This window comes from Palaemon carinicauda, chromosome 26 (genome assembly GCF_036898095.1).
Source record: "Palaemon carinicauda isolate YSFRI2023 chromosome 26, ASM3689809v2, whole genome shotgun sequence".
NCBI classification, from domain to species: Eukaryota; Metazoa; Arthropoda; class Malacostraca; order Decapoda; family Palaemonidae; genus Palaemon; species Palaemon carinicauda.
In genome coordinates this window covers 101,089,474-101,116,065 of record NC_090750.1, presented here as the reverse complement: position 1 = coordinate 101,116,065, position 26,592 = coordinate 101,089,474, and the positions used below count along the sequence as shown (strand labels likewise).

The 26,592-nt window shown below is 44.7% G+C and overlaps 1 protein-coding gene across 1 annotated transcript in view; it reads left to right on the top strand.

Annotated features, from left to right (window-relative positions):
* The first annotated feature begins 1,456 nt into the window (after positions 1 to 1,456).
* LOC137619725 (lysoplasmalogenase TMEM86A-like) overlaps positions 1,457 to 26,592 on the top strand; it is a 104,630-nt gene continuing 79,494 nt past the window's right edge. The window contains exons 1-2 of the mRNA XM_068350020.1: positions 1,457 to 1,621; positions 17,597 to 17,766. Coding sequence (XP_068206121.1) covers positions 1,601 to 1,621; positions 17,597 to 17,766 — 191 coding nt within the window. The 5' untranslated portion in view covers positions 1,457 to 1,600. The remainder of the gene's footprint in view (positions 1,622 to 17,596; positions 17,767 to 26,592) is intronic.

Genomic DNA, 26,592 nt, shown 5'->3' with positions numbered 1-26,592 from the left:
CTTTATTAAAATCTAACAAATAATGATAAAGATATATGCATACGTATATATTTTCAGGACATTCAGCAAGCAAATTTTCAGGTCTTTAGTGTTACCCATTTTATTATCATGTCTGAAAAGTCCACTGACGCTGTGTCATTCTCGAATTAGATGTGGTTCTTTAACCCTCATTATCATCATCATCATCATTTCAGCCTTCAAAAGTCCTTTGTTGGATGTAGGCCTTCCCCAGGTTCCTCCACAGACTTCTATCGCAAGCTATTCTGTGCCACTGTTGCTTATGTTGGTCTAAGTCATCTCGCCAGCGGGTTTTTTTGTCTTCCTCGGTTTCTTGTGTATCCTCGGGGTGTCCAGAAGGTTGTTCGTGATGTCCACCGGTTGTCTGTCATCCTGGCAATATGCAACAATACATATTTCTACAAAATTAAGCATGCGGATTTTAGTCTCATGAATGTTATAGATACAAATACACTAATATATTTCCAGTCTGTCGATTACCTGACAAACGACATTTCACATTGAGGCTGATTCGGCAAAAAAATAAATAAATAAATAATTTATATGGGACATACAATAGACCCATAAATGAATTCATTTAGGATACAACTTAATGCAGAAAAAATATTAAATTGTAAGTATTGTAAGGAGGAAATACTATTAGGTTCGATCATTAGCCTACTAATTGAAGATAATGCACTAAAATTGTAAGCCAAGAGCACACATGAATTGTGCATCAATAAACACAGAGACCCACAATTTACTGTGGGATTAATATTACATGAAGCCCTTCAGAAGGACCCAGAAAGGTGTCTGCAAATATGAATGTCATTGCCGTCCCCGACCCCGGTTCGTTATTATTAAGGCCACTGCGTAAATTGCATATTGCAAGTAAGAACAATGATGGAATAGCAGCGGGTATTTTACGTATGGTGCGAATTTTGTCGCACTTTGTATGAAAATAGCTTTAATGGTCTTTATATAATTGTTCGCTGAAATGGAAGCTTTAAACTTAGAATGCGCTGAGACGTAGATTAATCGACGTAGAGTAACATCGTCGACTTCGATAGAGATGGCGATGTAAAGTTGTAAACAGGAAATAGTGTGCCTCTTCTTCCCCGGATACGTGCATAAGTGTTGTGACAGTTTCGTCAATTTTATTATTCAGAACCAGGACAAACACGTTGGGCTTGAATATAGAAAACAGACACCAAGATGGAATTATAAACTGTGCATTCTGTGATGTAGAAGAAAATGCTAACCACTTCATGTTATATTGCCCACAGTTTAGTGATATAAGAATAAAAGCAATTGAGCTCCAACAACCATACGAAGAAGATAGTGCACAAATAGTTAGGAAAATTCCATTTTAGTGAGGAAAATATTGAAAATATGAAAAGTGTACTACAACAAATGTGGATGAAATGAGAAAGGAAAACTAATGAAAATAAGGAACACAGAAAACTAAAAGACACAAGAGGCGCCGTTGCAAAGGCGAGGCCTCAGTGTGAATCTGATCTGATCTGTGATACGTTGTTCCAAGGTCTGTCTCTCTTTGCTTTACTAATACTTTCTCGTCACACATTTTGACTGAAATATAGATATGGCTACGCCAAAACAAGTAGTAAGTATCTTTCAGTTATTGGTGTCTATACTACTGGCTTCCGGATCATTTTGGTCCCACATTTGGGTAGAATAGGGTCAAATAACGAGATCCCTTTACTAGGAAACCCAGAGGGTCTTAGCTACGCATATCAGCTGATCGTATTTGTTAGGTTAATATTTTCAGCTACGGAAAGGATGCACCCGAGAATTATGGACAGGTTACCTACCCCATCCCTTTCCTACCCTATCGAAATGTTTTATATTTCTATTTTCTGTCTTGCTCTAATTTTCCATACGCAATTATTGTATATGGCGTTCACTGAGTCACATTACGTACACGGTCAATGTTACAGGTTAACAAAGAAGTGTTTCTAAATAAAAGCTTCTGTAGAGTATAAGTTGTTTACTGTATCTCGAAATCTCAGAAAATATTACCAGATTTATCCATAAAATGAATGGGGTGTATGTATGATAGCGGCCACCTTAACTGTAATAGTTTGTGGATACGTCAGCCATTCTGGAGCCTTTGTATATTAGCGGCCAGTTCCTCGTGCGTTGATTAAAAATGGACATCAACTAACCGAAACTTTCCCCCCTAACCTAACCTACAAGCCGTGTCTTTACCTATTCATCTAACTGGTTGGCTAATGCCCCCCCCTCCCTTACACTGCCATAGTCCAAGTTAAACATAATGATACATACAGGTGGCCGCTATCATACATACACCCCGAACAATGATGGGTGGGGCTTCTGTCATAAGTTACTTGTTGGAACAGAATATAGGGCCCAATGTTTTATATTTTTAACCTCTTTGTTATCTATTTTCAATAATGGAATAGGCAAATCTCGAAAGTGTTAGATAATCACGTTTGTTTCATAACTGGAATACAATCATTCACTATTTATTAGGGGTATTACTTTCGGCAAAGCTGAAAGGACAAACCATTGAAATTTGGTGAGGGTTAACTACCCATCCCACTAGTTAGGGGGAGTATTTGGGTAGCTAGCTACTCCCTTCACTAACATACCTGTGACTTTCTCTCACTTTACTTTTGGCTTAGAGGGTGAGCGGTTGTTGCTGCTTTTCCTCCTCGCCTATTTTGAACTGCCATTAATCTTTTGTCTTTTTTACTTATGGTTTTCTCACTACTGTACTGTGGAACCTCTACATACGATTGCATTTACATGCGAATGTTCCAAAACCTGAAGTAAAATTAGATAAAATTTTCATCTCTATACCCAAAGTCATGCTCCAACATCCGACGTAGATCATACGCATAGAATTTTCTCGAAGCGTCGGTCGTAGTTTCTTGTTTACACCGGTAGATGGCAGCACTTCGGAGAGACGCCATTGAGCATCATGTCGGTCAGTTCTCTCTTCTCGTGCGCATCGTGTTTTTGTCCTCTGTTCAGTCCGTTATTAATAGTGCTTATTATCTTCCTTTTCTCACGTTTCCCTTTTGATTTTATGTGTAATCATGGGTCCTAGGAAGCTTACGGCCGTATGCTAAGAGGAAATAAAGGGACTATAATATAGACCCTATATTAAATTCCTATGCTTAGAACATATACAGGCCCTATAAATTTAGGGTTCCCTATAATTTAAGGGGTGGTTCCAATACTATTCAAAGGGTGGCCCAGACATGCCTTTCGCAAGCCCTATAAATAAATAGTAGTCATGATATCAACTCTTTGCTTGTGAAAAACATTTATATTATCAAAAGATGTCTTACAAATATAATAACACATAAAAAGAAAGAAAAACTATTGAACAGGTGGGCCAAACCTCATATTTTATGAACTCGGAGATGTCCCTCTCGGAGTTCAAGTACAACACTATCAACCAAACAATGGACAAGTTCTCGTATTCTTAAGAAGTTCCGGTAATAAACAGACATGTTCCAAGGTCTATAGAATACATCAAACCTTGGTTTAGCACATCTACTCATGCAAAGAGTTACTAATTAAACCTTTGATTTATCTACATATTTTTAAAGGAAGCCTACGCTTTCAATTATGAGTTTTCTTTTATCTAGCCTGTCTGGTTCAATTAGTAGAACGCCAATAGTTCAAACTTGCAGAAAATGTTTTTCATGTTGAACAGACTGAAATACGTCTTTTTATAGTTTATATATTAAATATCTATTTTAATGTTGTTAATGTTATTAGAATATTCTATTTTAATTGTTCATTACTTCTTACATCGTTTATTTATTTCCTTATTTCCTTTCCCTCACTGGGCTATTTTTCCCAGTTGGAGCCCTTGGGCTTATAGCATCTTGCTTTTCCAACTACAGTAGGGTTGTAGCTTAGCTGCTACTACTACTACTACTACTACTACTAATAATAATAATAATAATAAACATTTTAGTCTTTAATATATTCCTATTGATGATCGTAATATAGATAGACCTATAGGCTTCCCCAAAAACACCCCATCCCTAGTTCAAAAGAATGGCAAAGTTGCAGACGCTATAAGAAAATATCTTTGAGTGGTCTCGAAACCCTGTCCAACAGATTGCTAGGCAGGGATGTTTCCAATAGGCCACCCCAAGTTCCACAACCATAGATTCATTCAGATTTTCCTACTTTCCTCTTGGTAAGGGTAAGGGTAGAAGAGACTCTTTAGCTATGGTAAGCAGCTCTTCTAGGAGGACACTACAAAATCAAACCATTTTTCCCTTGTCTTGGGTAGTGTCATAGCCTCTGTACTATGGTCTTTCGCTGTCTTGGGGTAGAGTTCTCTTGCTTGAGGGTACACTCAGGCACAGTATTCTATCTTATTTCTTTTCCTCTTGTTTTTTCTTTAAGTTTTTAAAGTTTATATATATATGAAATATTTATTTTAACGTTGTTGCTGTTCTGAAAATATCTTAATTGATTACTGTTCTTATTTCCTTTCCTCTCTGAGCTATTTTCCCTGTTGGAGCCCTCAGGCTTATAGCATTCTGCTTTTTTCAACTAAGGGTTGTAGCTTAGCAAGTAATAATAATAATAATAATAATAACAATGGTTTTTAAGATGCATTTTTTATAAGATATGATTATTTTCATCTTGACTTGTGGCCCTGAACACTAACAGGATGTGGAAATAAAATAGACTTTAATACAAAAATCCTTTTATTTCGAGTCGTTTACATTGCAGCAAATTAGGACGATTTACTTATATCTTTGGCTGATCAAAGCTCAATGTCGACTAGGGGAGTGAGATTTATTGGAATGATATAATGATATTATCGGTAAAAATTTAGGTTTTGAGAAATAGGTCTAGCCTTCCACGTCAAATAGACAGAGGACGTTAAAACGAAGAGATGGGTGATTAGTAGATTCAAATATAGGCTATTGTAAGGTTTGTCTATCGTGTATATATATATATATATATATATATATATATATATATATATATATATATATATATCAGAAGAACCACAGGGAAAATTAAAATACGAAATATACGATTAACAGCCGTATGCCATTTCCACTGTCTATATGTCGTCACTAACTCGTTGAAAGAACAGGAATGGACGACACACGTGTACCCAACTTAGTAAATATCCTCACACAGAGTTGCCAGGTTCACCTTTTTTTCAGGCTAAAAACTTCAAATTTGGCCCTTTTTGAAATTTTTTAGCCTTTAACAATATCATAAAAAAGGTTGGCCTTAAATGCTATAATATTGTTTTTTTTTTTACTCTATGGGTTGACCTTTTAAATCTGCAGTTGATCAGAAGTTGGACTTTTCTCACTTAGAAAACCTGGCAACTCTGCCCTCACAAATGGAAACAAAACGTTCTTCCAGCATACCAACTGTTTAGAGGACAACAGACACCCTCTCAGCAGGGATACCAACCACACCCTTTCCTAGAAGTTGCTTTAAACATAGCACCGAAAAATATAGGGCTCCCCTACACTTTCCATAGGGTATAAAGAAGGCCCTATAATTGGAGGCCCTACATTTTCTCTTAGCATACGGCCGTTAGTTTCAGTACAGGTAGTAGTAGGAGTGAGGAAAGGAAGAAGGCAATGCTTCCATTAGAATTGAAGCAAGAAATTATAGAAAAAAATTAGCTCGGTGTGCGTGTGAGTGATCTGGCTAAACAATATGGCCGGAATATGTCTACGATCTCGACCATCATCAAGCAGAAGGCAGCCATTAAAGCAGTCAAACCATTGAAGGCGATCACCATTATTTCCAAACGTCGTAGCCCTACCCTGGAATAGATGCAATGCCTTTTGTTGAAACCAACATTTGTGAGAAGGCCAGCGCTATCTATTGTGACTTGAAGACGGGCTCTGGGGGTGACTCGGGGGAGAGTTCAACCGATCTTACAGAGGAATTCAAGGCGTCTCGCGGTTGATTCGAGAAATTTAAGAGATGGATTGGGATTCATTCAGTTGTTCGGCATGGAGAGGCTTCAAGTTAAGACACCAAGGCTGCTAACGATTTTGTTATGAAGTTTGAAAAGATCGTGGAGGATGAAGGCTACGTAGAGCAGCAAGTTTTCAATTGTGATGAAACCTGTCTGTTTTGGAAAAAGATGCCTAGTCGAACATACATCACCACCGAAGAGCAAATGCCTGGACTTAGGCTATGAAGGATCGGTTGACTCTTGCCCTATGTGCCAACGCCAGTGGGGACTGCAAAATAAAGCCGTTATTGGTTTATCATTCCTAAAACCCTTGGGCATTTAAGGCACATAAGAGTCAATAAGGACATGCTGCATGTTTTCTGGCGTGCTAATTCTAAGGCTTGGGTTACTAGTCATTTCTTTGTTGAATGGGTAAACTGAGTTTTTGGCACTGCTGTCAAGAAGTACCTTCAGGAAAGGAATTTGCCATTAAAGTGCTTGCTTTGCTTGGATAATGGTCCCGCTCACCCCCCAAGGACTTGAAGATGATATCATCGACCAGTTCAAGTTTATCAGAGTGCTGTATCTTCCACCGAACACCACCCCTAACCTCCAGCCCATGGACCAGCAAGTCATCTAATTTTAAGAAGCTCTACACAAAGCACTTATTTAAGCAGTGCTTTAATGTCATGCAAAGCACCAACTTAACTTTGCTTGAATTTTGGAAGAGTCATTTCAATAGATCAGGCTTGGGAGGGAGTAACTCGACGAACACTGAATTCAGCTTGGAAGAAGCTTTGGCCTGATGCTGTTTCTCCCAGAATTTTTGAAGGTTTTGGCCCCGAGAATGAACCTGTGCTTGCCGTAGAGGAAGACATAGAAAAGATTATCCCTTGGCAAGTCCATGGGTCTGGAGGTCAATGAAGATGACATCACCGAACTCGTTGAGGAGCATCATGAAGAGCTCACCACCGAGGAACTCAAGGAGCTGCATGCCATGCAGAATGATGAGTTCCAAGCGCAGTTGAGTTAGTCGGAGGAGCTTGAGGAGGTAGAGCACATCTTAGGTTCGGCTGCAATAAGAGAGATTTTTAAACATCAGTCTTACCCGGTGGTTATATAAAAATAGCTTTAGTCCCTGACGTCCGGCAGAAATTCAAAACTCGTGGCAATCGCAGATAGAGTAGCCAGGTGTACACCAGCGCCCTCTCACGAGAGGTGCCTAGAACCATTCCATGATTCCTCAGATCTTCTCTGCCGCCATTGCCAGCAACATCGTTGGATATTCACTCATTAATTAACCTGGATTTTGGCAGTCATCTTTGGTGATGTACTACTAATTTGGTTATTGGCTTTCGCTTGTTGGATTTTGCTTTCGGATTCTCTTGAAACTTTATTGATTTTTATTATTTTTATTATTTTGACCCTTGCTTGTTTTGATCTCTCTTATTAACTATTCATAATGGCCGACCCTTCTCCCGCTTATAGAAAGTGTGTGAAAGGGTGTAAGACCCGGCTTCCTAAAGCCTCTGTAGATCCCCACTCAATTTGTGTAAAATGTAGGGGTAAAGTATGTGAGTTGGGGGATCGGTGTGACGAATGTGTTTCGTTGCCTGAGAGTGAGTGGCTGGAATTTGACCGCTACACTAGTAAACTTCAGAGAGACAGAGTTAGACGTAGTTCTTCTCGTTCTAGAGAATTATCCACTTCCCGTGTCATTGAACCTAAGCCTTCCCCTGTAGTGGTAGTTTCAGATCCCACTACTGTTACCGCTGAGCCTACGCTTAAAGACATGATGGTCGCTATTCAAGCCCTGGGAGTAAGGGTCGAATCGCTCGCTGCGGACAGGAACCAACTTATTTCCGATGTGAATCAATTAAAAAGTGTTAGTGCGAAAAGTGCAGTTAATGTGTTTAGTGCAGTGGAGGGTGCGTCTGCTCGGACCTGTCGTTCACCTAGCCTTAGACCTCTTCCAAGCCCCCAACCCCTGGGAGAAGGAATGTCGATCGGCGAAAGGGAACGAGAGGCGTTATCGCTTGAGCAGACGTCCCCTCGAGCGTACCTGTTGACGCTTCACAGGACGCTCACCTTCACCATGGGAAAGGTGAGGTTAAAGTGTTTACCTCATCTTCGGATGACGCAGCGCCCAGCAGGGGCTGGCGTCAAGCCTCCAGACCTCTTAAGAGGAAAATGGATGCAGTAGCTTGTCGCCGCAAGCGCCTGGCTGTAGCCATTGGAGCAGTCCAGAGCGTTTCCCTTCGTCTGTAGAAGGTTCTCCTGCTAAACGTCTTGATAAGATGTCGGAGTCTGACAAACGTCAAGTCCAGCCTGTTACAGATCTAGTTCCTGAGTCTGGTATCACTTTAGTTCATGCTCCGCTGCCACCGTCAGTCTGGTTGTTGTCTTCCGGACACTCGGCGCGTTACTAGAGCGACGAAGAAGGCGAATTTGTGGTTGAAGTAACTTCTCCTGCGTTACCGCAAGTTGACCGGAATTGGAGAATGCTGCAAGACATGCAGCAGCAGCTCTCGTCTTTTATGCAGACGTATCAACCTGCTGTCAACAAGAAAGTGGTTCGCCAAGATCCCGACCGCCGGAAAACTTCGCAACTTGACGCTAAGCATCGTAAGGCGGCTAGTCTAGAGGCGCTTGATGACGGACAGCTTCCCAAGCATCAAGCGGTTAAACACAGCGCTGAACGACGTGATAAGGTTTCTGTGAAACGTCGAGATCCTGATTCTCCTGACACCAAATGTCAAGCTTCCAGGCGTGACGCCGAGCGTCAACCGACCAAGTGCAACGACGATCGCCATGCAGCTAAACGTGACGTCGAGCGTCAAGTGAAGTGTGACGCCAAACGTCAAGCAGATGCTGAACAACATGCAGTCAGACGTGACACCGAGCGTTAGAGCAGCGGACGTCATGATGACGCCAGTCATACCAAGCGTCAAGTGCCAATTTTCATGATCGCGAGCGACTTTTTTCTGAGCGTCAAGCGTTGGATCATCGTGACGCTGTACGTGATGACCCTGCACCTGTGTTTGATAGTAGTCAGGCCCGTAAGGAGTCTCCTCTAGTTCTGGAAGATGCCTCTACGACAGTTAGAGTTTTATCGGAGGAAGAGCTTGATGATCACTTTTCCCCGGCTGAACTTTTGGAAGATTTCTCTGAGGGAGACGAGCCTAAGACCCTTCATCATTCAGTCGATCTTAAGAATATTTTGAAAGTCATTACGGAAGAATTTCCAGACCATTTTGTTCCTGTTGCTCCGCGTTCACCTCCTTCGGAATTTACCTTGGGGAAGGCAGCGAAGGAATCGCTGTTCACTAAGATGGTTCTCTCTCGGTCTTCGAAGAGAGCGTTAAGGATGTTGGGAGATTGGATGCAGTCCAACAAAGACCAAGGCAAGACAGCTTTCTCTTTTCCTCCGGCTAGATTAGCGTCCAGGTCAAGTGTGTGGTACGAGACTGGAGAAGTTCTCGGCTTGGGAGTTCCTGCCTCTGCCCAGGGCGACTTTTCAAGCCTAGTAGACTCTCCTCGTCAGTCGGCCATGAGAAGGACTAAGATTCTATAGTCTACTTCTGAGTTCGATCATCTCCTCAAAGGCATCTTCAGAGCCTTCGAGGTTTTCAACTATCTGGATTGGACTCTGGGAGCCTTGGGAAAGAAACTTTCAACCCTAAAAGATACTGATACTGATGGTTTTATACACATCATGTCGTGTATGGATAAAGCCGTTAAAGACGGCTCTAATGAGTTGGCAGCCCTATTCACAGCTGGGGTTCTTAAGAAAAGAGCGCAAATGTGTTCTTTTCTTTCTATGGGGTCACACCCTTCCAGAAGTCTGCGTTGCTGTTTGCACCTCTTTCTCCCTGTCTGTTTCCTCAGGAGTGAGTGAGAGAGGTTGCTTCCGCTTTGATCCAGGAGGCCACTCAAGGTTTAGTCTCAAAGACTGCAAGGAAGGTCCTACCGACTTCCTTTACTAGCCGTAAGCCGTAAGAAGAAACTCCCTTCCCTCAGTTTTCACAGCCTTTTCGAGGGAAGTCCGTCAGTAGGGGTAGCTCCAGACCCGACGGGAGGAGAGCAAGAAGGAGAGGTTCCAGACCTGGGCGAAGCAGAGTCTGACTGCTTTCGCCTTCAGACAGCAGTAGGAGCCAGACTGAACAACTTCTGGTGAGCTTGGGAGAGAAGGGGAGCAGACCCTTGGTCCGTTCGTGTTCTAAAGGAGGGATACAAGATTCCTTTCATAATGAAACCTCCGGTAGTTTTAGATCCCTCTCCCAGATACAAGGCAGGCTATGCACCTCCAAATGTCTCTCTTGTTGGAAAAGAAGGCAGTAGAGAGGGTGCGAGACTTGAAGTCACCAGGGTTCTACAACCGCCTATTCCTGGTTCCCAAGAATTCGGGGGGATGGAGACTAGTCCTGGACGTAAGTATCCTCAACGACTACATTCAGAAGACGAAGTTTTCCATGGAGACTCTAAAGACTGTGCTAGCAGCAGTAAGAAAGGGCGACTGGATGGTCTCTTTAGACCTCCAGGATGCTTACTTTCATATCCCCATTCATCCAAGTTTCAAGCGTTACCTGAGGTTCGTTTACAGGAAGGAAGTCTTCCAGTTTTGGGCCTTGTATTTCGGCCTCAGCACCGCTCCTCTAATTTTCACGAAGCTTATGTTAAATGCAGCGAGTATGCTGCACTCAAGAGGCATCAGAGCCTCCTTGTATCTGGATGACTGGCTTCTCAGAGCTCATTCCTTCAATCGCTGTCTGGAGGATCTGCGTCTGACATTGAGATTGTCAGAGGAACTGGGTCTTCTTGTAAACACAGAGAAGTCCCAATTGATTCCATCCCAGAAGATCCTCTATTTGAGGATGGAGATTCGGAGTCTAGCTTTTCAGGCTTTTCCGTCACCCTCAAGGATACAACAAGCCCTCCTGAAACTTCGTACTTTTCTAGAGAAAAGAGTTTGTTTGGTAAGAGAGTGGATCAGTCTGCTGGGAACCCTCTCCTCGCTGGAACAATTTGTTTCCTTGTGAAAACTGAATCTCCGGCCTCTTCAATTCCACCTCAATCTTTATTGGAACAAAGAGGAGAGCCTAGAGACGGAAAGCATTCCCCTTACGGAACCAGTAAGAAGTTGCCTCCAGTGGTGGAACGACCTGCAAGCTTCAGGAAGGTCTCATTGGAACAAAGGAGCCCAGCCCTTGTGTTGTGTTCCGACGTCTCGGACTCGGGGTGGGGAGCAACACTGGGCAAGTTGGAGATCTCAGGTCTGTGGACAAGGGATCAGGAGAACCTCCACATCAATCAGAAGGAGCTGTTGGCAGTCCTGTTGGCCCTCAAAGGTTTCGAAGGGTCGGTGTTGAACAAAGTGGTGCAGGTCAATGCCGACAACACTACTGCATTGGCCTACATAGCCAAACAAGGCGGAACTCACTCGAGGTCACTTTACGAGACTGCAAAGATTCTTCTCGTTTGGGCAAAGGAAAGGAATATAACCTTGCTTACAAGGTTCATCCAAGGAGAAAAGAATGTGATGGCAGACACCCTCAGCAGGAGGGATCAAGTTCTGTCCACGGAGTGGACATTGCATCAAGAGGTCTGCAAGAAGCTATGGCGGATTTGGGGTCGTCCGTCCATAAACCTGTTCTCAACCTCGAAAACGAAAAGGCTGGAGACATACTGCTCCCCAGTTCCGGATCTCGAAGCGGCACACATAGACGCTTTCCTGCTGGATTGGTCTCACCTGCACATGTACGCGTTCCGACCATTCAAAGTTCTGTACAAAGTGTTAAAAAAGTTTGTGTCACACGAGGGAACCAGGTTGACTCTAGTGGCTCCCTTTTGGCCATCAAGAGAATGATTCACAGAGGTACTGGAATGGATGGTGGACATTCCGAGAAGCCTCCCATTGAGAGTAGATCTTCTCAAACAACCTCACTTGGCAAGACACCATCAAAACCTCCGAGCTCTACATCTAACTTCCTTCAGACTATCGAAAAACTCAGAAGAGTTAGAGGATTTTCGAAGGAGGCAGCTAGAGCTATCGCTAGAGCAAGGAGGGCTTCTACCATCAAGGTTTACCAGTCTAAGTGGGAGGTTTTTAGAGAATGGTGCAGAGCTAACTCAGTTTTCTCATCCAGTACATCTGTAACTCAGATTGCTGACTTCTTTTTAGACCTTAGAAGAAAACGCAATTTTTCTTCCTCTACCATCAAGGGGTACAGGAGTATGTTAGTGGCCGTCTTCAGGCACATGAATTTGGACCTCTCTGGTATTTAAGACCTTCAGGACCTTCTCAAATCATTTGAGACTTCTAAGGAGCGACAACAGGAATCACCAGCCTGGAATCTAGATGTTGTCTTGAAGTTCCTCATGAGTGACAGGTTTCAGCCCTTACACTCGGCTTCTTTTAAAGCTCTCACTTTAAAGAGACTTTTCTTGGTTAGTCTGGCGACAGCTAAGAGAGTCAGTGAGGTTCATGCTTTTAGCAAAAATATTGGCTTCAGAAACGGTAAAGCTATATGCTCCTTGCCACTTGGATTCCTGGCCAAGAACGAACATCATTCTCATCCAAGGCCTAAGTCTTTCGAGATTCCAAACCTTTCCGATGTGGTTGGTGAAGAATTGGAGAAGGTCCTGTGCCCTGTAAGAGCACTGAAGTTCTATATGGACAGAACTAATGAATTGAGAGGCAAGTCAGAAGCTCTTTGGTGTTCGGTCAGGAAACCATTGTGACCGATGTCAAAAAACGCCCTATCAATTTTTATCAGACTCTTAATAAGGGAGGCTCACTCACACTGCGGTGAGGCAGACCTCAAACTGCTGAAAGTGAAAACTCATGAAGTTAGAGCTGTAGCAACTTCTGTAGCTTTCAAGCAGAATCGTTCTTTGCAGAGCATCATGGACACAACCTTTTGGAGGAGTAAATCTTTGTTCGCCTCACTTTACTTGAAGCGTGTCCAGACTCTTTATGAGGACTGCTACACTTTGGGACCATTTGTAGCAGCGAGTGCAGTAGTGGGGGAAGGATCTACCACTACGTTCCCCTAATCCTAGTACCCTTTTTCTTCTCTTGGAACTTTTATATTTTTATGGTTGTTTGTGGAGATTGGTCGACAGTCTTCCGCAATCTTTGAGTTTAGTCAGGTGGTCAATTTTATTCCTTGAGAGCGCCTGGAACAAGGGTATTGGATGAGGTCCTGTCACATAGAGGTATTTACACCGGTTTGACAGCTCCTAGAGGTCTTCAGCCCCCTGGGTAGATTGCTGGATCTCATAAGGAAAGCGGACATAATGAGGCAGAGAATCATTGAAGTCAGCTTCCTTATCAGGTACGAACCCTTAAGCTTGTTTTTATTAACTCCCAAGTAATATTCCAACAATGTTGGCTGTCTCTGACACTCCACCTAGGGTGTCAATCAGCTATTTTTATATAACCACCGGGTAAGTCTGATGTTTAAAAATGATATTTTCATAATAAAATAAATTTTTGAACATACTTAGCCGGTGGTTATATAAATCTAATTCCCCCCCTCCTCCCCTCTAGAGACCTATGGGCATGGAAGATCTGAGGAATCATGGAATGGTTCTAGGTACCTAGCGTGAGAGGGTGCTGGTGTACACCTGGCCACTCTATCTGCGATTGCCGCGAGTTTTGAATATCTGCCGGACATCAGGGACTAGAGCTATTTTTATATAACCACCGGGTAAGTATGTTCAAAAATTTATTTTATTATGAAAATATCATGTTAGCACATCATCAAGATGTGGTTGATTTCATTGATAAGTATCACCCACAGAAACTTCAGGTTTGCCGTGTAGTTTCACAATTCGATGATGTCTGTTTAACCCATTTCAGAAAAATTCTGAAAAGCCGTACCAAGCAACTTTCTCAATAGTTTCTTTAAAAAATCTACCCAGTGGTCTAGTGATAGTGATGAAGAGAAAGAAGTGAAGCAGTGAAAACTAAGATTGAAAGTGATGGAAATTAAAAATAAATTTTTTTTTTTAAAGTATAAAATATAGAAATAAAAAAAAATAAGCTAAGTTAGGTTAAAGTTCACGTAGTGTAAGTTAGAGCAAGTTATGGTACGTTATCGCAGTCACCATCTCTACCTCCTCATCGACCGTCCTTCTCCTGCGTAGCAAATCCTACACCTGCGTTGGCCTGTCTCTAAGGTAAAGTGACAATAAAAACCCCTTTTTTATTTATCATTTCTTTATAATTATTCTTTTTTACATCTTTCTTATATAATGCAATTGTATTATTGTTATGTGTAATTATGTGTAGTAATTTATTAAAGAGTTATCATAGGTTTTGGGGCTGTGGAACGAATTATACAAATTACAGTGTATTCTCATGGGAATATTTGCCCCGACATACGATTGTTTTTACATACAAAGCAGTTCCCGGAACGAATTAAGATTGTATGTAGAGGTTCCACTTTTATACATGGAAACATTCTTAATGTTTTTATATATATGTTGTAGCTTTCCTTACAGTGTATATTGTTGTGTGTGTGATAACACAGTACGGCAGGTTCTCAAGGGCGGAGAACCTTCTGTCCCGACCTTTCCCCATTGGACATAAGTCATCCTGTTGGCGGATAGCCTTCCGTTTGACTCGGCTGCTGCCGCAGGGGAATCGTCATCGTTTGGAAACTCCTCCACTCAGCTGTTGTCGTCGCCTTCCTCTCTCGTGGAATCTGCTGGGGGAAGGGAGTGCGGTCGTTTCAGAGCTTGACTTTGGTCTTTCTCTTTCTAAGGTCATCGCTGTTCACCTTTCGTGGGCGGCTGGCATTATACTCTGTCGGGAGAGCACCTTTCCTGTTCTCGGGTTAGGTTGTGCGTCCAAATGGTTTCTTCATTAAGTGATATTATAAATGTTTGTAATTTAACTTTTCAGCTTCGTCTCCGCTGGGAACCCCCCTCCTGCTGGAGGGTCGAGTGGTTCTTCTTTGCTGAATTGATTAATAGTAATTCTTGTTTGTTCCTGTACTAACAAACCTTCAGCTATTTATTTGATATTACTTCAAGCGTAGCCGGAAGGCAGCCATTAGATTTTAAGTGCGAGGTGGCAACCCTACCTAACCACTACAGTGGGTAGGTAGGGGGTTGTTGGGGGCTACCCACCCACCTATATCTACTCACGGTTCAGTGAACCACGTCCTCTTTTTACTTTTGTCTGGTAGAGATAGAACGTCTCCTCTCTCTATATCTTCAAGGCTTAGCTATTCACCTCTATTGGTTTACGCTCATTCTTTTCTTTACAGATATGACTTGTGCTTCTACACAACGCTCCATTACAGGATAATGCGGCGATTTCAGATGCCGATGTTTGTTCTGCGAGTTATCATAGTATTCTTCTGCACTGATGTCTCCTCTTGGGAGTTTCCTTACCCGTTCGCAGGTTGGGTTTATTCTTCCCTCAGAGGGGGGAACCTTTAATCCTCTATTTAATTCTCCTCAGCGCTTCATGACGACATCGGGAGGTGAATTCGGTGACTGTGGCAGCGGCTGATGTCTTAGCTGTCAACTAGGTCTACTCCCGTTCGCCCTTCCTTCGACTTCTGCTGACGATGAGTCTTCTCACCTGTTGCCGATCTTGTCCCCCAACATTCCGCAATTTTCTCTCTCTCCCTGCAGGCAAGGTTTCAGAGCGTATGTAGCTTCTGCCTGTTGAGGATTGCGGGATCAAGGATGATCGTCAACCAACGGCTCCTTCGATAATCGACGGATCTTCCTCCTCCTTAATGATCGCAGGGACGAGTCTCATCACCTAGTCTTCCTGGTCGGTCAGGATGTCGTTAGTGACAATTCAGTGATGAGTTCAGAATTTATTCTGTTCAACGATTGCTCGGGCGAGACTTGTCACCTCTTCTTCCTGGTCGGTCAAGTTGTCTTTTGTGATGATCATTGATTACCACTAAGATTGCTGCTATCACTAGATAGTAGGTGATCTTGATCTCAACGTTCTTCCTCTTGAAGAAGAATACCTGTTCAGTTTCCCCTTCGGGGCTCTGTAGGGAAATCCCTTCTGCGACAACTCAGAATTAAGCCTTGGCTTTTTCTCTAGCAACACCTTATGTTAACCTTCCTTTGAGATAGAACTCGTTGGAAAGAAACAGTGCTGCTCAGAGGTTTGCCTTCAAGTGTAAGATTTCCCCTTCCGAGGAGAACCTTTAACACAACTTTTGCGCATGCTTGCGCTCACGCTCAAGATCGAGAGTTATACACTCATGGTCGCAAGCTCACGATGCTCGTGGTTTCGATCATGAAGGTTTTTTGGTCACGAACTAGACGCTTTTGATCGTGAACCAGACGCTCAAGTTAGCGCTCAGGCTCATGATTGCGAGCGATGTGGTGACCTTGATGCAACATTACTCTTTCCTCAACTTGTGAGAACGCACGATTGTGCTCATGCTGACGAACGATTCGCTCATGATCGTGCTCACGCTGACAAGCATGAAGCTCGCGATCGCTCATGCCAATGAGCGTGAAGCTCACGATAGCGAGCATGACGCTTGCGATCGCTCACGCTGACAGGTATGATGCTCATGATCACGTTCACGAGCGGAACGCTCATGATCGTGCTCAGGCTGACGAGCGAGACACTCACGATTGCTCACGTTTCCCTATTAGGGAAAGAATTCAGTGCTGTCTAATCGACAGCCATAGCAATTTACTCGCTTCGATTCGAGTCAACCCCCATATAGGTGACTGACAAGAATAACAGAGAATATTGAAAAAATGTGTTCTCCCCACCTCCGTTGGCCCTTAGGCCCACAGACCTTAATGGAAACACGTTCAACCTCCATCTGCTTCCGTTGCGGGGAAACATCTGTCTACACTTCATGAAACTCAGACACTAATCGCAGCACTTCATTTTAGCGAGGGTTGGGTTCCTACTACACTCGACTGTACATCAGGGAAGAGAGAACCCGGGGTCAGACCAAGGCCGGTTGGTGAGGATTTTCCTCCCTCCTAAGAGAGAGTCATCCCTATAAATAGGGAATATTTGTGCAGGAACAAATGACAAATTTGTAAAATAATTTTTATTTTTCCTAGCATACAAACCTGGAGCTAATTATACAAATTGGCTCGCCACCTTATCCCCCCAAGAAGTCCTGCCAGAAAGTAAAAGTGGTTGCTCAGCTCAGGTGTGTGAGTGAGCAGGGTAGCGCAGCCCACCCCTACCCGCAAAATAGCGGTTGGGGTGGTTGTCCCTAACTAAAATGGCTCGTCTTACGGCTTCGCTGAAAGTAATACCCCTTTAAATAGTTCCTTGTTTGTATGCTAGAAAAAATACAAATTATTTTACAAATTTGTCACTTTATATATGTAAGTTGTAGTTTTATATGTTTAAGTTTTCATAATGGATGAGTTGATGATATGCAAAATAGTTTTCATGTCCCTCTTAATATTTATTCATGACATTGATGTCCATAATTTTTGTGACTCCAGTCTTTATCAATTATTTATCCACCTAACATAAACTGATGTTCCTTACATTCTTATTTTAGTTAAGGCTTTTCTGGGTAACATTTTATGACAAAAGTTCACTTTAAAATATTGTTTTGTAATAATATGTGTTACTCTTGTCATTTATAATTTTTTCCTTATTTTTTTCCCATTTTTCAGCTAAAAAGTATAGGACCTAAGTTGGTGCCCTTCTTTAAGACTGTGGCCATTTACTTTGTCTTATTCATCCCCGTGGAGCAACCATCAATATTCGCCATGGTCATCAAATGCCTGCCTATACTTTCCCTCATTGCCTTTGTTTTACTGCATGGCATGAGCCTCGGTGAAGAGTAAGGTTCTGTCTCCATTTTTTATATATGATTTGATAAGTGGTACAAATTTGAAGCATTTCTCAATATGAGGAATTTTTGTTTTAGTAAACTCATCTTAAAAAAAGATGGGATTTAAGTATTTGATTATTAATTACAAAAACTATAATGTTCTTCATTTAAATGTCTTACTCAACATTCATTTTGCTAACAAAATTTGGTTGCCAAACCCAAAATTTGAGGACTAGTGATGGGTTTGTATGAACTGTCCCTCCAATTGTAAGTAAAACCTCATTAACCACCGATTCTCCAACTGCAGATTCGGCTGAAAACTCACTTACTATATGCAGCCGCTAAATTGGATAGCACTGGCAAAATGTTTAAACTGTGCCCCATTAATCCACCAGTCAGTAGAGTGGACCGCTTTAAAGCCATTCCTTTTAAATGTTACATGTGAAAGGAATTTTACCAATGGACTATAGGTTTTTACATTCTCCCTGTTTCAATTTAATTTTCATTTGCCTTTTCATATCTGTTATTCATGCATTTTTATACTTCATTTCGATCTACGTTATTTCTTAATCCTTAATCCCTTCTCTACCGAATAGGTTAATGAACCAAATTTCTCGGTAATTACTGCGTAGGTGGTATGTTTACATTTTCTCAGTGACGAATGCTCTATGTAAAATATTGTTAAAAGTCACAAATTTTTTTTTTTTTACATTACTTTCTTGAACAGAAATGTAGCTTGTTTTGTAAACTAAAAACAATACATAAATATCTTAGTAATAATTATTTCTTTTGAAGAAAATTAAAAAAAAAATGTATTCGAATACATCAACTAATATCTCTCTCTCTCTCTCTCTCTCTCTCTCTCTCTCTCTCTCTCTCTCTCTCTTAATAATAGAAAAAATAGATGATATATGTAGATACCATAAAGACTGGAATATACTCCTATCCGGAGATTTTAACTTTCCTTTCGTGGATTGGAAAGAACGGATAGAAGAAAGTGGTTGTATGTATACATATAAAAAAGAGAGTAATAGTAGCGCAGAAGATAAGAGGCAATTTGAAAAGCTTCAAGATATGCTATTAGAACATAATATGCAACAAATAAACCACATTCCAACAAGAAAGGAAAATGTCCTAGATCTAGTATTTGTGAATGAGGTGAATTATGTTAAAGAAATAATAGCGTATAACACGGGAATTTCAGACCACAATGTCATAGAATTGATAGTTCATTCCAAAGCAAGTGATCACAGAATTAATAAAAGCACAAAACTTTGGGAAGGATATGGAAAATATAACTTTTACAGTAAGAATATAAAATGGTCAGAAATAAATGAAGAATTTAATAAAGAATGGAAAAATGTATTTATAAGTGATAATATACAGGTAAATACGGACATACTGTACAAAATACTGGAGAAAATTGTTGAAAAATATGTACCGAAAAAAAAACAATAAACAAAAGACGTGCATACCAAGAGACAGAAGGATCTTATTTCAGAAAATTAGAAAGTGGAAGAAAAATCTTGCAAAAGAAAAAAATGTGTGGAAAATGAGAGAAATAAAATGTAAGATAGAAAATGCAGAACAAAAGATTATACAGTCGAAAGAAAATGAAAAAAGGGACTTAGAAGAAAGGACACTTCAAAATATAAAAAGAAACCCCAAAGTACTTTACTCCTATGCAAAAAAGATGAATAAAAGGAGAATAGAAATAGGCCCTCTAAGAATTGAAGGACGGCTAACGAATGAAAAAAAGGAAATATGCAACATATTAGCAGAAAAATATAAGAGTGAGTTCACGCCAAGAATTGCGAATGAGAATAATGAAACAGAAATGAGAGAAGAAAATGTCGAATATCTAACGGATATAGATATTAATGAAGCAGATATTGTCACGGCTATAAACGAAATTAAAAATGGATCGGCAGCCGGACCAGATGGAGTTCCAGCGATTTTGTTAAAAAAAACTGCAAACACTATCGCGAAGCCGCTTGCAATACTGCTAAGACAGAGTATAGATATGAGCGAGATATATGTTAAACATAAATTAGCTTATATAACCCCTATCTTCAAAAGTGGATCAAGACTAGAGGCAAGCAATTATAGACCTGTTAGTCTAACATCACATTTGTTCCGTAACCGAAATACAAACCACGCTATTTACAAAGGGTATTACTTTTAGCGTAGCTGAAATGGCGAGCCATTAGAATTTAACGAGGGTGTATTACCCCCGCGCTAGTTAGCGGGGGGGTAGGGGAGTGGTAGCTAGCTACCCCTCCTCCCCCTCACACACAGGTGAATACTCACTTTCACTTTTGGCTCGGACTGTGACAGACGTCTCTGTCTTGGTCCTCGCTTGGCAGCCATTGTCTGTTTTGTCTTTACTTAATCGCTTACTTTTCTTTTACTCAATATATATGTAAACATGTTTTCATGTTTGTATATATATTTGAGTATAGAAATAAGTAAGTTTCCTTTTCAGATGTGTGTGTGTAGTTACGATATCTACGTGGAGGCCTCGGCAGTTAGGCCACCACGGCCTAATTTTATGGGTTGCGATCGAGTTTGACTTCGGTCTTTCTCTCTCTCTCTCTCTTGAGGTCGTTCACCCTTTTACTATGTTTTACTACGCCCTTGTAGCTTCCTTTCCGTGTGGGTGGGGTTGCTACGCCGTACATTTTGTCTCAATTAGTTTATGAATCTAATTGTAGTTGTTAATTTTTCAGCTTGTAGAACGATTCCTTTCGGGGTTTTCGTTTTTTTCTTTAGTGTTCATTCATTTTTAAATTACATAATTACATAGTTACATAATTATAATTGTTATAATTCTGTTTTGGTTACAGCTCTCCTTCCGCGAGTGTAAGTGGTTGTGAGGGCACGTGCCTATTGTGTAATTCTTGTTCCTTTTCCTCGGGATTCCTCTTCGGAGCCTTCCCGGGGGAATGAATGTGTACTAATATTATTTGTTTTATTTTTTACAGTTACCGATCTAGTTCGTTTCTGTAATATAGCAACGGTGTGAGCTGTCTGGTTGAGTCCTGGGGATTCGGCTGTTGCTGCCTCCCCCTTGTATTGTCGTCAGGGGCGTGTCTCCTTCTACTGGTAGTACTCCCGTGTCGACGGACAGCTCTCCAGTTCATTTTAGAACAGTCAGGAGGCTTGCCTCCTTGGGCGGATAACTTTCCTTCCGAGGGAAGTTTTTTCCTGTCCAGGCTTGAGCTTTTCCTCTTTTGGGGGGTTCTTCTCTTGCCTTTTTTTCGTGCGACTATGCTCTTGGTGCTGAGCGGTCGCACCTGCAGTTTCGCTCAAGGGGCTGGGCAACTGCGGGATCTCCTCTTCGGAGGATTGCCCCTTTTAGGTCACTGGCTGACCAGTCTCTTCCACGAAGTGTTTCTCTTTCGTTCGCGAGAGAGTACACTCATAGAGACTCCTCTTCGGAGGTTTCTTCTGTTGCTGTTGCTGTTGGCCTCCCTCGCCGTAAGGCCCTCCGTCCGCCTCGTCGTAAGGGCCTCTCATCTCCCTATAAGGGTGTTTGAGGCGCCTTTTTGAATCTCCGTTTGCAGCCTACAACTTCTTTTTCTCGATCTTCCGTCTTGGTGCAGATGGACAGCAGTCTAATCTCGTCTTCCGACGGGCAACGGTCTTCCCGACGGACAACGGTCTTCCCGACGGACAGCGGTCTTCCGACGGACATCAGTCTCCCGGCGGACAACGATCCCTTCGGGGCAAAGGGTTGCCCCCACGGGGGTTCTTCCCTTGCGTGTCAGGGTTTCCCTGCGCGCCCTTCTGTTCGTCAGCGCTCTCCTGTTCGTCAGCGCTTTCAAGATGATCTTCCCTGCAGTTCCTGTTACGTGCCCTGTGCGCCCACGTTCGCCCTCGCGATCTAGAACTTAGGTTCAGGTCGGGGTCAAGGACTCTTCTTCTTTGCGCGGGCTTCCACGCGTAGCCTTCTGCTCGTCAGCGATCATCAGCTCGTCAGCGATCATCAGCTCGTCAGCGATCATCAGCTCGTCAGCGATCGTCAGCTCGTCAGCGATCATCAGCTCGCCAGCGATCTCCGGATCGCCCACGTGTGTTACAGCTGGCACGCCAACGTTCTCCAACACTTCTGAAGGAACATGGTTCGCCAGCTACTAGCTCAACTGCGGATGCTGATCGCCATCGCGCGACCCTCAACTGCAGATGCTGATCGCCATCGCGCGACCCTCAACTGCGGATGCTGATCGCCATCGCGCGACCCTCAACTGCGGATGCTGATCGCCATCGCGCGACCCTCAACTGCGGATGCTGATCGCCATCGCGCGACCCTCAACTGCGGATGCTGATCGCCATCGCGCGACCCTCAACTGCGGATGCTGATCGCCATCGCGCGACCCTCAACTGCGGATGCTGATCGCCATCGCACAACCCTGAACGATTGCCCGCTTGGCATGCTGCTCCTCATCGCACAACCCTGAACGATCGCCCTCTTGCGGATGCTGATCACCATCGCACCCTTTCACGCGATCATTCACCTGCGCATACTGCTCGCCATCGCACAACCCTGAACGATTGCCCGCTTCGCATGCTGCTCCTCATCGCACAACCCTGAACGATCGCCCTCTTGCGGATGCTGATCACCATCGCACCCTTTCACGCGATCATTCACCTGCGCATGCTGCTCGCCATCGCACAACCCTGAACGATTGCCCGCTTCGCATGCTGCTCCTCATCGCACAACCCTGAACGATCGCCCTCTTGCGGATGCTGATCACCATCGCACCCTTTCACGCGATCATTCACCTGCGCATGCTGCTCGCCATCGCACAACCCTGAACGATTGCCCGCTTCGCATGCTGCTCCTCATCGCACAACCCTGAACGATCGCCCTCTTGCGGATGCTGATCACCATCGCACCCTATCACGCGATCATTCACCTACACATGCTGCTCGCCATCGCTTACCGCCAGCGATCTTCTTCACCTACGCGGCAGCACGATCCCTCGCCATCACGCCCATTCGCCTGCGCGCCCGCGCGAGTCGCTCGCCTGCGCGCCCGCGCGATCGCTCGCCTGCGCGCCCTCGCGACCGCTCGCCTGCGCGCCCTCACGACCGCTCGCCTGCGCGCCCGCGCGACCACTCGCCTGTGCGCCCGCGCGACCATTCGCCTTTGCGCGACCGTTCGCCCTCGCGCGACCATAGTTCGCGGCGAATTCCACAGCCGGTGGTAGCAGCAGGGACGCGTGCTCCTAGGCGGCACTCGGGATCACCTCCATCCAAGCACAGGTTGGTAGTGCAGGACGAAGACAGGTCAGTACAGCATTCTTCCCACCTTCTTTTCAGGCAGGAACCGTCGTGTCCTCTCCAAAGGATCGCCCGATCCCTTTCACCTTAGCGAGGATTTCGGACTCTGTGTCCTTGGAGCAGCAGACATGGTTTGATCCGCTGGCACGGGCGTTAATGAGGTTTATGAAACCAGCACTCACCGGCCAGGGTAACAAACCAGCGGCTGTCTCTCCTACGCTGAAGAGAAAGAGAGGAGTGGACTTCGTGGTGACTTCCCCCAGGGCGAAGTTGGTTCCCAAGAGGTCGGTCTCGAGGGTCCCCTCTCCTGCACGAGTACTCTCTCCTTCTCCCGCCCTGGAAGGATTTTTGGCGGGGGGGGCTTTCCGTTGAAGATTTCTCCATCGGACAAGGGGTGACTGCTTACCTCTTCCTCTGGGAGCTTACCAGGTTCTTTCCCTCCTCGGTTACGGCCCGAGGTTTGGTTCAAGGAAGCTACAGGAAGATCAAGGGTACTTTCCTCCTCTCGAGCTCAGGCACCTTGGCCTTTCGTCGTTAAGTATCTACTTGCGGACAAGCTCGATGTTGTACCATCTGGACGCACTGACTGAAGGCTTCCTTCGGGTGTCTCATCTGTGGAGGTCAACGACCTCAGACACCCTTCCATCCTTGAGAAGAGTTTTGTCTTTGCCCAAGGACAGAGACTTAAACATCTGCTGTGCGGAGTAAATCGACTTCCGGTTTCACTCCTCCAAGGCGCTTTCTTCCAGACTCTGCAGGGCTCCAGCTCCCTTTTCTTTCAACCACGTCGGCCTAAGTTATCGGCTACGACAACTGGGACAAGGTGTCCAATTGCAGTTTCCTCCTGTCAGGAACAGATGGCACGGAGACTCCCCCGGGGGGGCATAGTCCTAAAAGGAGTTCACGAACTCTAGGATTGCAGGTTTTTTCGCTGGGAGGATGCTTAAGGTTACTCATCCGAATGACAGCTTCCCGATGCCCATTCCCGCACAATCTCTGTGAGTAGCCAAGGATATCGCGCCTGCCGTCTCTGTCAGCGAATTCAGTGTCTCTGAACCTCTATGCCATAGCATCAGCAGAGTTGCCCAGTTGGGCAGAATGATCCATACCTTAGGCGAAGGTCTTCCTTAGGATCATCGACGGCTTCACCCCCGGCCCCCTCAGTCGATCCTTTCTTGTAAGGAAGGATCTGAGAGGGGACGTCCATAGTCGACCTCTCAGCCCTGATCAAGTTTGTCGAACAAACTTCGGCCAGCGTAGACCAGCAGAATCGATCAGACTGGTAACGAGGCGACAGGACTCCTTTAACCCTGGATCGGAAGGACGGGTACTTTCAGTTTCCATTCCATCCATCTTCCAGGGTGCTCGTCGAATTCAGCCTAAACTGCAAGTATTCCTGCTTATGATGCAGTGTGGCTATCCCGCCGTGGCATAGCAGGTTTGTTTCCCCAGAGAACTCTCCCTGCCTTCCTCTTGGCCGCTCAGGTGCAGACTTCCGCCTCCTCTGCTGTTTGGAGGGCTGGTCAACTCCGGTAGGCTCGGGTTTCGACCTGATTCAGCGCCGGGAAAAGCTTCCGAATGCTGACCATGAGTGTGGGCTCATGGTATTTTGCTTGGAGCCTTCTCTTCCTCTGCCTCAACATCTGGAGTATCTGGCCATGATATTGAGTCAACCGCCTTACCACGTTGGAAACCCCGCTTCTCGTCCGTCCAGCGAGGTTAAGCAACGTCGGTACTTGGATGGGTGACCACCTGGGGACGCCAGATTCTGTTACCACATCCTCCGAGCCTTCCTTTCGGTTCACCGTGGCAAGACTGAGGAGAGTCGCAGTACCTGTTCTCAGTCAAGCAGAGTTTTCAGCCCTACCTTGGAACGTTTCCCTAGTTCTTCTTTCCTCATTGACCCGTTTATAGTCCGAACGGTCGCCTCAGGATAAGTTCCATGTGGGGCGATCCAAGTTCCGGTGGCTTCAGGCAATGTTTAACCGGACTCCCTGGCCCTATGGGACCAGCGGAACTATTAAACCTGCAATGGGTGTTGACCTATGGAGCCTCTTGATGGTAGTGGATATTCTCGTCCTTTCCCCACATTCTTGATGCGGTTCTCGGACTCGTCAAAGGAAAGGGGGGGGGGCATGTTCCGGTCCAGGCCTATGGTCAAGACCTGAAGGATACCTCTCCATCATTCAGGCAGGCTTAAGGGCCTTAGTCTGGCCCCTCTTCAGATCCTACCGCTCCTGCCAAGTCGCCCCGTTGCGTGTCGACTTCATGCTAACCAGCAGGGGACGCATTTTCACACCTTCACATCTTGCAGTAGAGATATCGGGATGATTGAGATTCTCTCAATTCCACCATCGGCTCTCTCATTCCAGGCAGGGGAATGTTTCTCTCAGACTATCCGAGCAGAGCCTCATAGAGAGAGTGTACCTAGGGGTCTTTGACCTTGGGTAACCAGCAAGTGCTGGTCTGGGGGACCTGATCGCGACAGCTTGGAACCTCAAGCTTCCGCTAGTTTTCCCCCAGTCTCAGACCCCGAGACTCTGGCAAGATGCATTCCGGTGATGGTGGGACAACTTCGACGCCTGCGTCTTCCCTCCTTTTTGTCTGCGGACCAATGGGTCTCAACAAAACCAGGTTGTCTGTCAACCTTTCAATGGGAGAGCTCCACTGGGACTATGTGCAGAACGGTTTCTGGACCCTCTGCTTCCCCTGACGGAACTCCCGGGAGAGCTTCTCCCACGGCGCAGACTACTCAAGCAACCACACTGCGACATCTCTCCCGAACCGGGGCGTCGCTTCGGCTTCATGCCTGGAGACACTACGCTTCCTCCTCTAGAAGAGACAACCCGCTACAGTCGCGGTACGGAGGTCGCGTCATCTGCGATAGTCATCCACAGGGGTCTCCAGGCAAAGTGAAGAGTCTAAGGTGGTTGGTGCCGTGGGAGATATACTTCTTCCCGTGAGGCCTCTTCTCCAGCAATAACGGTCTTATTGCCTTTCGGCGGGAGGAAACTCCTTTCCGCTCTTGGCAATGAAGCCTGTCGCTCAGCCTTTCCCTGACCTTCAGGCTTAAAGGAATAACTTTTTCCTGCCCGCTGGATCTTCCTCGCTCATGCGAAGCTACGATCGTCCCTGCCCTAGTCGAGGAAGACCTCCAACTTGGAGCATGGCTCGGACTTTTAGTCCTTTAAGAGATCTTCTCAAGACCCTTTTACGACAGGCCTCGGATTGTATTCCGCCCTGGGTCTTCTGCTCACTCTGGCCACGGCCAGTGTGTGAGCAATCTTCTTGGTCTCTTACTACTCCCCCCCTTTCTAAGGAAGAGGGGAAGGCAACATTCAGGCTCGCTCCTGAGTTGTTGGCTAGACTCAGAATCTGAGGGTCCCGACCCTTCGGTCCGATTCATTCAAGATTTTGAGTCTCCATTCTGTGTCTGATGTCCCAAGACCTTCTCTTTCTTGCCAGTACAGGAATCGAGAGGTTAGCGCTGGGAACAGCTGCAGTTTGGCCTCAGTTGCAGCCGATTTGGGAACACAAGGAGGACATGGG